The 13,306-nt window shown below is 47.7% G+C and overlaps 1 protein-coding gene across 1 annotated transcript in view; it reads left to right on the plus strand.

Annotated features, from left to right (window-relative positions):
* The window catches only part of LOC135515806 (liprin-alpha-2-like), a 244,032-nt gene that overhangs the window by 178,978 nt on the left and 51,748 nt on the right, over nucleotides 1-13,306 (plus strand). The window contains exons 4-6 of the mRNA XM_064939544.1: nucleotides 2,471-2,635; nucleotides 5,075-5,149; nucleotides 12,730-12,840. Of these exons, the coding sequence (XP_064795616.1) occupies nucleotides 2,471-2,635; nucleotides 5,075-5,149; nucleotides 12,730-12,840 (351 nt within the window). The remainder of the gene's footprint in view (nucleotides 1-2,470; nucleotides 2,636-5,074; nucleotides 5,150-12,729; nucleotides 12,841-13,306) is intronic.

A 13,306-nucleotide genomic window follows, 5' to 3' on the forward strand; every position in this document is an offset into this window, starting at 1 on the left:
CCTCTAGGTTTTGGGCCTCAACACTGTAAGCTGGATAAACCATGCAGTGTAGAAGCATGATAAGAGAGAAATTATGAGCCATAGAGAGAGGAGGAGAGAGAGTGTGTAGGTATAGGTTATATAGAGAGGATGAGGAGAGGGTGTGTGTAGGTGTAGGTTATAGAGAGAGGAGGAGGAGAGAGTGTGTAGGTATAGGTTATAGAGAGAGGATGAGGAAGCGAGGGTAGGTGTAGGTTATAGAGAGAGGAGGAGAGAGAGTGTGTAGGTGTAGGTTATAGAGAGAGGAGGAGGAGAGGGTGTGTGTAGGTGTAGGTTATAGAGAGAGGAGGAGAGAGAGTGTGTAGGTGTAGGTTATAGAGAGAGGATGAGGAAGAGAGGGTAGGTGTAGGTTATAGAAAGAGGATGAGGAGAGGGTGTGTGTAGGTGTAGGTTATAGAGAGAGGAGGAGGAGAGGGTGTGTGTAGGTGTAGGTTCTAGAGAGAGGAGGAGGAGAGGGTGTGTGTAGGTTATAGAGAGAGGATGAGGAGGAGAGGGTGTGTGTAGGTATAGGTTATAGAGAGAGGAGGAGAGGGTGTGTAGGTGTAGGTTATAGAGAGAGGATGAGGAGAGGGTGTGTGTAGGTGTAGGTTATAGAGAGAGGATGAGGAGAGGGTGTGTGTAGGTGTAGGTTATAGAGAGAGGAGGAGGAGAGGGTGTGTGTAGGTATAGGTTATAGAGAGAGGAGGAGGAGAGGGTGTGTGTAGGTGTAGGTTGCTTTTTATTATTCTGGCGGGCGATGGCTGAGGTAGAGCTGGGGCCAACGTTCAGACTTGATTGATTAAACGGCAGGGGTTTGGATGTGGGGAGGGAAGGCGGGGGGATCTCAGTCTGCTGGCAGTCCTTCAGACGCTCAAGGAGGGACGGAGAGAAGGAAGGATGGACAGCCCCCTTGAAGCCCTCCAAAACTAGTCCACACCACTCTGTCAGCACCTTCTGGAGCAATGTATTCAGCATGAATTTTAAATGGTATGCTTGTGTGGATATTGAAACAGAGCCTACAGTATGTTTACCATTTAGGCCCCACCCAACATATCCTCTGTATTGCCGGATGGGTAGTGTAGTGCAACACTGAAATCCTCGTGAAGTTCTACCAGGTTGAGTGAATGTGTTTACTTTGAAACTGTGGTTGATGTCTGTATTTCTAATGATTCTTAATGCCTGGATGATTAAGGGATTTACAGTCTGTGGTTTAAGCACAATGCTTGGACGGACTCACAACACCAGAGCCCTGTTTAAAGATGGGGTTAGAAGTAAATTACTTCCTTGGTTAAATACTGTGGCGACGCCAGTATGAGAACTCTCCAAACCATTGGTGAACCACATCATTATGTTATTAACCGGCCACAGCGCGTGGCGACGCCGAGGAGGGGTTGTTTGGCCTCGCGAAGCACCGGCAGGGTTAGAAACAAGGCATTTGGGATGTGGAGATGAAGAAAACGGTCAATGTTTCTCAGAATGACCAGACAACAAAGCTGAAGTCACTACATGAACCTCTCCTCAGATCAGTATCTCAGCGGAGCTTGGTGGATTCCTAACAGGACAGATAGCATCATCATTAGCAGTTAGCTTGCTCTAATTAGTTGCTTGTCTGTGAGGCATGTGCATCCGGTCCAAAACACGGCGCCTTCATAGGACCAGGTTATGGGCCAAATTTAGACCCCAAAAGCCTAGCTAGTCAGACTAGCACACTTAGACTTCCCTCAGGCCCCCATCCCTCCACTGTACCTATGTGACAGAGATCAGAGGACAGTGTTCATCTTTATGGTCCCTGTGTGCCTCTCCTCCTCGTCTCTCCTGTGCCCCCTACTCCCAGTGGACTCATCTCCTCCCTTTGTGCTGCTGGAAGTTGACTCCCCCAACTCTCCCCCAACACTTTCCACGGAGAATGGATTCGGCACGCCGCCTACACCAGCCTGGCACAGTAACAACATTAGCATCTATTTTGTGGGCAGTCCAGAGAGTTTTCATTGGTTTTGAGTGCCTTTATTGTTCTGAGTGCCATAATTGTTTTTCGTATGTCTCATGTTATTCCACTTAAGGTTTATCCCCCCCCCCCACCCCCTCTGACCAAAAGTTGGAAAATTAAATGACCAAATTGAGAAGATCTTGTTGGTTACTTTGATTTCTTTTCATTGCGGTTAATCAGGGTGGATATAAATAATGTATTTGGAGAATCACATGAAGACCAGTAACCTTGTGTGGTTGGTAGAATACAGTCCGGTGGTCCGGCCACTACAGGTTGACATTAAGAATCATATCACGACATCTTCTCTGGTGCCAGGATAACTGATGATGCAGACAATTCCAGTAATAGCGCAGATGATGTCAATTTTGCAGATGAGGCAGATAGCCTTTATGAGAATGATGCAGATAGGGATGATGATGATGATTATATTAGCACTAATTTCTGTCCCTATGTCTGTCTCTATAGTTGCTTCTGGAGCATCTGGAGTGCCTGGTGTCCAGGCATGAGCGGTCACTACGTATGACTGTGGTCAAGCGGCAGGCCCAGTCCCCCTCAGGCGTGTCCAGTGAGGTGGAGGTCCTCAAAGCGCTCAAGTCCCTGTTCGAGCACCACAAAGCTCTAGACGAGAAGGTAAGACCATACATTAAATTTGTATGCATAGTAGCTATTCTTGGTAGAAGGGATTCTTCAATTGATGGTACAGTATATTTGACTGAAGACAGTACATACTGTATGGAGAGGCATTGTTAACACAGTGCCATCTTGGTATTGAATATTCTTTGTTTTGGCACAAGTCACCACCACAACCGCCTGCCCTCCCACTGACCCCAGCCCCAACCTCTGCCCTCCCACTGGCCCCAGCCCCAGCCTCTGCCCTCCCACTGGCCCCAGCCCCAACCTCTGCTCTCCCACTGGCCCCAGCCCCAGCCTCTGCCCTCCCACTGGCCCCAGCCCCAGCCCCAGCCTCTGCCCTCCCACTGGCCCCAGCCCCAGCCCTCCCACTGGCCCCAGTCCCAGCCTCTGTCCTCCCACTGGCCCCAGTCCCAGCCCCAGCCCTCCCACTGGCCCCAGCCTCAGCCTCTGCTCTCCCACTGGCCCCAGTCCCAGCCCCTGCCCTCCCACTGGCCCCAGCCCCAGCCTCTGCCCTCCCACTGGCCCCAGCCCCAGCCCTCCCACTGGCCCCAGTCCCAGCCCCAGCCCTCCCACTGGCCCCAGCCCCAGCCTCTGCTCTCCCAATGGCCCCAGCCCCAGCCCTCCCACTGGCCCCAGCCTCTGCTCTCCCACTGGCCCCAGCCTCTGCCCTCCCACTGCCCCCAGCCTCTGCCCTCCCACTGGCCCCAGCCCCAGCTTCTGCTCTCCCACTGGCCCCAGCCCCAGCCTCTGCTCTCCCACTGGCCCCAGCCCCAGCCCCTGCCCTTCCACTGGCCCCAGCCCCTGCCCTCCCACTGGCCCCAGTCCCAGCCTCTGCCCTCCCACTGGCCCCAGCCTCTGCCCTCCCACTGGCCCTAGCCTCTGCCCACCCACTGGCTCCAGCCCCAGCCTCTGCTCTCCCACTGGCTCCAGCCCCAGCCTCTGCCCTCCCACTGGCCCCAGCCCCAGCCTCAGCCCTCCAACTGGCCCCAGCCCCAGCCTCTGCTGTCCCACTGGCCCCAGCCCCAGCCTCTGCTCTCCCACTGGTCCCAGCCCCAGCCTCTGCCCTCCCACTGGCCCCAGCCCCTGCCCTCCCACTGGCCCCAGCCCCAGCCTCTGCCCTCCCACTGGCCCCAGCCCCTGCCCTCCCACTGGCCCCAGTCCCAGCCTCTGCCCTCCCACTGGCCCCAGCCCCAGCCTCTGCTCTCCCACTGGCCCCAGTCCCAGCCTCTGCTCTCCCACTGGCCCCAGCCCCAGCCCCTGCCCTCCCACTGGCCCCAGCCCCTGCCCTCCCACTGGCCCCAGTCCCAGCCTCTGCCCTCCCACTGGCCCCAGCCTCTGCCCTCCCACTGGCCCTAGCCTCTGCCCACCCACTGGCTCCAGCCCCAGCCTCTGCTCTCCCACTGGCTCCAGCCCCAGCCTCTGCCCTCCCACTGGCCCCAGCCCCAGCCTCAGCCCTCCAACTGGCCCCAGCCCCAGCCTCTGCTCTCCCACTGGCCCCAGCCCCAGCCTCTGCTCTCCCACTGGCCCCAGCCCCAGCCTCTGCCCTCCCACTGGCCCCAGCCCCAGGCTCTGCTCTGCCTCAGGCCTGTTGATTGATGTCCTCAGCCCTCTGTAAGATGTCACGCCGGCTGCTGTAATCTCTTCAACCCTCCACAACAGACCCTATCATTTATAACGCGTCTCTCATGGCCGCTGGACTAGGGAATAAAAGGCTTTTTTGATTGACTGGATGTTTTCTGCTCTGCGACGATCTGTCTGTGTGTTGCTGGGCTGTCCCGAGGAGGGAAGGGGAGGGAGGGGGAATGACTACCCTGTAATCCAGGCTCAGCCTCCTCAGAGAGGCCTTCATCCTAGCGGGCCACAGCCCCGGCCATGGAGCACCACGGAGCTCACCAATAAATGCTCCGTCAGTAGCATGACAAATACCTGAACGTGGTACATAGAGGAAGGCAGAGTAAGTCATACATTCACCCCCTTTGAGGAGAAGAGGAGGAGGAGTAGGGATGGGGAGGAGGGAGGGAGGGGGAATGACTGCCCTGTAATCCAGGCTCAGCCTCCTCAGAGAGGAGCTGCTCCCAGCAACTGACGCTAAAAAGCAATAAAAGCAGATACCCCTGGACAGAAGCTCAGGCCTGCCTTCAAGGCCAAGACAAAGTGTTACTGTTGGGCTGAAGGCTGAGGGAGAGAGGGAACAGCGGCTTGCTCTCTCACGTGAACATGGTATATCATGTCAACCCCGGGCTGAGGTGGGTTGGTGGGGAGGGATAAATAGGCATATCCCACTGTTGTCTCCAACACTATCCATGCTATTCATCTGAGAGCTCAAAACCACACATCTACTGCCATTAACTGCTCGAGCAGAGCTCAATGGTAAGGTCCTACCAGAGGTTGTGTACAGTAACGCACTCATGGCGGGTTGTTTTTTGTTTTCCTCAGGTGAGGGAGAGACTGCGGGTGTCGCTAGAGAGGGTCTCTGCATTGGAGGAGGAGCTAACATCAGCCAACCAGGAGGTGAGAAATGTGTCACAGCATCATTTTCACAGGCACTCTGACTGTTTTAGTCAACTTTCAAAGCAGTCTGATGTTGACAGTTCGACTTAGGAGAACTCCTATTCAGGGGCTAGTCACTCTGTCTTAAGATGGAGTGCGGTGTGTGATGGGGTGAAGTATGGCGTTGACAGATGAGAGCTGGCCCGTGGCGTTAGCAGGGTGGCGTAACGCCTCTGCCCCCCATTCTCTCTCTGCCATTCTCTGCCAGGGCAGATGGTCATGTTCCAGCTGAGAGGAGCCCTCAGACTGGCGCTCTACCGGAGCCAAATTAACCACTCTGCACTGCCAGAGGGAGGGAGGGAGAGAGGGAGGGGGCGGAGAAAGAGGGGGAGGGGAAGAAAGAGAGAGATTTAAAATGCTGCTCTACCAGCCAAACAGACGTTAGGAGGTGAGATGAAACCCTGGTCAAAGACTGATCTGCCCTGGGTATAGAAAACAAGTAAAGCTAGGGATGGAGCTAGATGGAGTGAGGGGATGAGAGGAGAGAAAGGTTATAAGGCGCTGTGAGATGGCAATATCTTTCACTTTGAGTTAGCCTAGTATTGCCAGATGAATGACCGCTCCTGTATCCGTGTAGCGAATCATTTATGTAAGCTCGCGAGATCAGGCAGGTGTATGAGGCTAAGTTTTGAGCCATAGACATGTAGTGTAAAGTGCATCTCATTTACTTAACCAAGTACAGTGTTACGCCTCAGCAGATATTTCACTGAGTCGAGACAGGTCTTTATTTGATTAAATAGTGTGACTATACTTCATTTGACTACAGTGGATACATGGTTAACTTTCTGCTGTGTCATGGTGAGACAGTCATCTGAGTGAGTGGGTGTTGAGGCCCGGTGATGGAGGCTGTGGTTAAATAAGCACTGCTGAATAGAAACATCCACACTTCCACACGTCAGAGCCTCCGGGGAGGACGTTGGGTTCCAGTGGCTGCCTGCACCAGCTCCAGACTGTTAATTGATTTGGGATGGAGATCTGCCTCGAGTCGCTCTCCTCTGGGGCTCCAGTCTGCAGATAACACCACCTGCAATCCTGGAGCCTCCCATAGGGAGCTGCACTGCCTGATGACATAGATGACCTTCGACCTCTCAGTCTCAGGTGTTTAAGTGGTCCAGATTTCACCTCTCAGTCTCAGGTGTTTAAGTGGTCCAGATTTGACCTCTCAGTCTCAGGTGTTTGAGTGGTCCAGATTAGAGGTCGACTGATTAATCGAAATGGCTGATTAATTAGGGCCGATTTCAAGTTTTCGGAAATCGGTATTTTTGGACACCGATTTTGGCGATTAAAATAAATAAATATATATATATATATATATATATATAATTTTATTTTTTTTACAACTTTATTTAACGAGGCAAGTCAGTTAAGAACACATTCTTATTTTCAATGCCGGCCTAGGAACGGTGGGTTAACTGCCTTGTTCAGGGGCAGAACGACAGATTTTTACCTTGTCAGCTCAGGGATTCAATAACCTTATGGTTAACTAGTCCAACGCTGTAAACACCTGCCTCACGAGGAGCCTGCCTGTTACGTGAATGCAGTAAGAAGCCACGGTAAATTGCTAGCTAGCATTAAACTTATCTTATGAAAACAATCTATCAATCATAATCACGAGTTATAACTACACATGGTTCATGATATTACTAGTTTATCTAGCGTGTCCTGCGTTGCATATAATCGATGCGGTGCGCATTCGTGAAAAAGGACTGTCGTTGCTCCAACGTTTTACATAACCATAAACATCAATGCCTTTCTTAAAATCAATACACAGAAGTATATATTTTTAAACCTGCATATTTAGCTAAAAGTAAGGTTAGCAGGCAATATTAACCAGGTGAAATTGTGTCACTTCTCTTGCGTTCATTGCACGCAGATTCAGGGTATATGCAAGAGTTTGGGCCGCCTGGCTCATTGCGAACTAATTTGCCGGAATTGTACATAATTATGACATAACATTAAAGGTTGTGTAATGTAACAGCAATATTTAGACTGAGGGATGCGGTTCCGTATTTCACTGAAAGAATAAACATTTTGTTTTGGAAATGATAGTTTCCGGATTCGACCATATTAATGACCTACGGCTCATATTTCTGTGTGTTACTATGTTATAATTAAGTCTATGATTTGATAAAGCAGTCTTACTGAGCGATGGTAAGCACCAGCAGGCTCGTAAGCATTCATTCAAACAGCACTTTCGTGCGTTTTGCCAGCAGCTCTTCGCAATGCTTCAAGCATTGCGTTGTTTATCAACCCCCGAGATTAGGCTGGTGTAACCGATGTAAAATGGCTAGCTAGTTAGCGGGGTGCGCGCTAATAGCGTTTCAAACGTCACTCGCTCTGAGACTTGGAGTAGTTGTTCCACTTGCTCTGCATGGGTAACGCTGCTTCGAGGGTAGCTGTTGTCGATGTGTTCCTGGTTCGAGCCCAGGTAGCGGCGAGGAGAGGGATGGAAGCTACACTGTTACACTGGCAATACTAAAGTGCCTATAAGAACATCCAATAGTCAAAGGTATATGAAATACAAATGGTATAGAGAGAAATAGTCCCATAATTCCTATAATAACTACAACCTAAAACTTCTTACCTGGGAATATTGAGGACTCATGTTAAAAGGAACCACCAGCTTTCATATGTTCTCATGTTCTGAGCAAGGAACTTAAACGTTAGCTTTCTTACATGGCACATATTGCACTTTTACTTTCTTCTCCAACATGTTGGACATGAACATGTTTCATTATTTACTTGAGGCTAAATTAATTTTAATGATGTATTATATTAAGTTAAAATAAGTGTTCATTCAGTATTTTTGTAATTGTCATTACACTGACTCAACTCCAACCACTTTAATCATGGGAATTAATGGGAAATGATGTAAAATATATCACTATAAACAATGCTACCTAATATAATGTTTACATACCCTACATTATTCATCTCATATGTATACGTATATACTGTACTCTATATCATCTACTGCATCTTTATGTAATACATGTATCACTAGCCACTTTAACTATGCCACTTTGTTTACATACTCATCTCATATGTATATACTGTACTCGATACCATCTACTGTATCTTGCCTATGCTGCTCTGTACCATCATTCATTTATATATCTTTATGTACATATTCTTTATCCCCTTACACTTGTGTATAAGACAGTAGTTTTGGAATTGTTAGTTAGATTACTTGTTGGTTATTACTGCATTGTCGGAACTAGAAGCACAAGCATTTCGCTACACTCGCATTAACATCTGCTAACCATGTGTATGTGACAAATAAAATTTGATTTGAAATAAATAAATCAAATCAGCCGATTAATCGGTATCGGATTTTTTTGGTCCTCCAATAATCGGTATCGGCATTGAAAAATCATAATCGGTCAACCTCTAATCCAGATTTGACCTCTCGGTGTCAGGTGTTTAAGTGGTCAAGATTTGACCTCTCAATCTCAGATGTTTAAGTGGTCCAGATTTGATTTATATTGTGCGTACTCTCTCAGAGCTGATTTATTTATGATGTTTCAATTTAGAGTTAATTAAATAGTGCAGTTGTTTTAAATACAGACCCGGCTCACATAAATGGAATGGGAGTAGATTCTGTAGAATGTGTCAGGAGGTTGATGAATTCCCCGCAAAACCTCTGGGGCCTCTGGGCTTGATCCCCCGCCAAGGGACCAATCCAACCTGCATAAGATCCTACAAAGGCTGCTGGGGGAGAGAGAGAAAGAGACTGAAACTTCTATGTTATCCGGTCTCTCTTATTCATTTCCTGGTTGGAATTCAAGAGGGTATCCCCAAGGTGTCACCCACTCTACACAATGAAAAATGAACCGGCGCTATAAGATTCAAGCCAACAGGTTTCCAGTGTGTGTGTGTGTGTGTGTGTGTGTGTGTGTGTGTGTGTGTGTGTGTGTGTGTGTGTGTGTGTGTGTGACTGATCTTAATTCAGAGGCATTGCTGCATACAGCAACCTGCTCCAGGCCCTCGGCTCCACCAAATCAATCTTGTACACCAAGAGATTTCACGTCGCCTTCCTGTCCAATCTCCTTTTGCTCCTACACACTAAAACAGACAATTACTTATTGGAGAGGTGGAGATGAAGTAAGTCAGGGAATGATGTCTCCTGGTGTCTCTGATGTCTCCTGGTGTCTTCTGGTGTCTCGTGGTGTCTCCTGATGTCTCGTGGTGTCTTGGATGTCTCCTGTTGTCTCTGGTGTCTCTTGATGTCTCTGGTGTCTCCTGGTGTCTCTGATGTCTCCTGGTGTCTCTGATGTCTCCTGGTGTCTCTTGATGTCTCCTGGTGTCTCTGATGTCTCTGTCTCTTGATGTCTCCTGGTGTCTCCTGGTGTCTCTGATGTCTCCTGGTGTCTCTGATGTCTCTGTCTCTTGATGTCTCTTGATGTCTCCTGGTGTCTCATGGTGTCTCTGATGTCTCCTGGTGTCTCCGATGTCTCCTGGTGTCCCTGATGTTTTCTGGGCTTTGATGAGATGAGATGAACTAATACTACATCAAAGGGAAAGATGGCCACTTTCAATTTGCTTCTGTAAACATTTTTCTAATTTGAGAGCAACCACAGCCACAGCATCAAGGCTCAGTCTATAATTTGTTATCCTGGGTGTCTGTCGGGAGGAGGTGTGTGTGCGTGTGCGTGTGTGCACCCCTTATGTCGAGAGCCAACCGTTTGATCTCTGTACCTGAAAAATGATAGACGCTCCCCAACGTGCCGGCCAAAACATAAGAAGGTGTAATTGCACCCCTCATTAAAAGAATGGAAAGAGAGAGAGAGGCAGCAGTATGCAACAGCAAGCAAATCCACTGTCTGTGGATGAAATCTCAAACCCTGTGTTAGGATGTTGTCGAGGCTTAATGTAAAGGGAATCCTCCATTGTAATTGTGGAATAATCCCTCCCTGCCCTTTGCCCTCTTAGAATGAAAATAATGTAATACTTGCGTCTAGTGAGTGCCTCCATCTGTGCTGTAAAAAGTGGTGTTTTATAGTTGTAAAGCTTTAAGGCTATTTCTGACCACAGTGGCAGAGGCAGTTATGTGTCGCATTTTCACATCAATCATTGTTTATTGATGGAGGTGTCATTGAATGCCCTCTAAGTCTTGAACGCAGCTCAACTGGAGCGGTTGGTGAAACACTTGGCAACCGTATTAGATTCTCTCACTGTGTTGTTTTATTGTGATGTCATCGCCTCCTTCTGAGAAATGTAATTATGTCGGTCTCTCCGGGGTGCAGACACAGCCAAGTCATAGATCTGGGATTCCCACAAATGGGAAGTGTCCACAAATATTCAGGCTTAACTTATTTATTGTAGACATAGATGGCATTCCAATAGCAGTAATACTGATATACTGTGTGGCTTTTACTGATCAGGACTGGAAGGCCCTATTGCAGCACTGCCTCAGTCAGTACAGTAATATGATGTATTGCCATGTTTAGCAAAATACACTATTATACAGTAGATTCATGACTGTCATAGGCTGCTACACTATCCTTCCTGGATTCTTCTCTCTCTCATTGCCGTCATAATATTGCTGTCTTGTCACGCCCTGGCCATAGAGAGGCTTTTTATTCTCTATTTTGGTTAGGCCAGGGTGTGACTAGGGTGGGCATTCTATGTTCTTTTTTCTATGTTTTTGTATTTCTTTATTTTTGGCCCGGTATGGTTCTCAATCAGGGACAGCTGTTTGTCGTTGTCTCTGATTGAGAACCATACTTGGGTAGCTCTTGCCCACATGGGTTTTGTGGGTAGTTGCTTTCTGTTTTTGTGTCTGCACCAGACAGAACTGTTTCGGTTGTTCTCTTTGTTGTTTTGTCATTCAGTGTTCTGTTCTATTAAATAATGATGAACACGTACCACGCTGCACCTTGGTCCCCACCTTCTTCCACCAACAGCCGTTACACGTCTCCGATGGGGGTGAAAAAGGTTGGCTTGTTTCCTAAATCCAGATGAAATCCTGAGATTAAAGCCTAAAATAACCTGTGATCAGTGGTAATAGCAGCATGCTGTCATTTTATTCACACTTCCATATCCTGTCTGTCTCCCAACTGGGTCTGTTCCTTATGGTAAATCTGGCGATGTCTGTGCTCATGATGACATAATAATGGATAGTGAGCACACTAATATTTTACTGTGTACTGGATGACAGGCTACAGGTATTTATGACAATGACATGGTGCATCTCTCTACTGTAGTTGTCATACAGTAAAATCACGGCTTTTGTACAAATATTTTCAAACACAAAAATATGACAGTTATGCAACAACAACAAAAATATGGTTAGCACATCATAAAACAATGACGGCCTTCTCCTAGTTTCAAGGTCTGGGAGGTTTCCCTGGAACTGACTTGTGAAGGCTGACCCTACAGGCATCATGTCGTCTCCCTGGTATTGCTGTCACTTGTGTTTAGTGATGGTGTAAAATGGCATTAGAAGTGAGGGGGCTCCATAAATGAATGCATACCATGCTGTTTGTGCTGTCCAAGAATAGGTTTGTAGTCCAACAATTTGGACAATTATAGCTGTGTCTCTACCCGGCTATTTCCCCCCCTTCCTCCCCCTCGGAAAGTCCGAATCAGCCATCCCTGTCAGGGAAATCCTCAATATGCTTTTCATGTCACTGGTTTGTAGCCCCTGGCAATGTGATTAAGAGTGAACACCAGATTCTTCAGGAGAGAGAGATGAGGGGTTCGCTGAACAAGATAATCATAGTGATCACGTTAATACCTAGACATAATATGACATAGCTGGCAGCGTAATGTTCCAGAAATTCCGACACAGACAAGCTGTAACAGTAGGAAATAACCTGTTAGCGGTCATTGAGTAAATATTTATGTTGTTTGTGTTTTGGAATGTGAATGAGATCCTGACCCTTGACCTTAATACATTTGCACATCAGTTGTATTACCCTCAGGCACTGACAGGACAGCCCCATGCCTGGCTGGAGCTGACAATTGTGTGTGTGATCTCTGTCCTGTGTCCCTCTCTGTGTATTGTTATTCTAGACCTGTGTATTAATCTCTGTCCCTCTCTGTGTATTGTTATTCTAGACCTGTATATTAATCTCTGTCCCTCTCTGTGTATTGTTATTCTAGACCTGTGTATTAATCTCTGTCCCTCTCTGTGTATTGTTATTCTAGACCTGTGCATTGATCTCTGTCCTGTGTCCCTCTCTGTGTATTGTTATTCTAGACCTGTGCATTGATCTCTGTCCCGTGTCCCTCTCTGTGTATTGTTATTCTAGACCTGTGTATTAATCTTTGTCCTGTGTCCCTCTCTGTTTATTGTTATTCTAGACCTGTGTATTAATCTCTGTCCCGTGTTCCTCTCTGTGTATTGTTATTCTAGACCTGTGTATTAATCTTTGTCCTGTGTCCCTCTCTGTGTATTGTTATTCTAGACCTGTGTGTTAATCTCTGTCCCTCTCTGTGTATTGTTATTCTAGAACTGTGTGTTAATCTCTGTCCCTCTCTGTGTATTGTTATTCTAGACCTGTGTATTAATCTCTGTCCTGTGTCCCTCTCTGCAGATTGTGGCCTTACGGGAGCAGAATGCCCACATCCAGAGGAAGGTGGCGTCAGGGGATGGGTCAGAGGACATGGTGGAGGGCACTGATGCCAGCCAGAAGGTACATAGCAAGGTGGGCGTCCATTGCGTTTACTGTCCTTCTTTTTTTTCTGTCAATATCCACAGCTTTTTATTGTTGATCATTTATCTCATGTGTTACTATCATTACGTTGACAGGGCTTACACTCAACATTTCAGTTTTCACATCAACGTAAACGTGTGGGATATACATACTTTTCAACCCCCATTTTCATTGTTTCAACACAGTTGTCCATTCATAGTCTGTGTTATCAGTATCATCGTGGTATCAAGCATGTTATCATTTCACTTGCTCGATAGTAACAGGCCTTCACTGTCAGCACAGTGTCTTTGAGCAGCCAGCTAGGCAGCGTGAAGGACACCCACAATCAGGTGATGTGTACTGTGTATGACCCCACCAGATTCCATTATACTGGAGCTCCCATACTTCTGAATACATCTGCATACCAATGGTCCGAGATCAAATGTCCCATAATACATCCACACTTCCATGATTAGTC

The sequence above is a fragment of the Oncorhynchus masou genome, chromosome 27, assembly GCF_036934945.1.
Source record: "Oncorhynchus masou masou isolate Uvic2021 chromosome 27, UVic_Omas_1.1, whole genome shotgun sequence".
In the NCBI taxonomy this organism is placed as follows: Eukaryota; Metazoa; Chordata; class Actinopteri; order Salmoniformes; family Salmonidae; genus Oncorhynchus; species Oncorhynchus masou.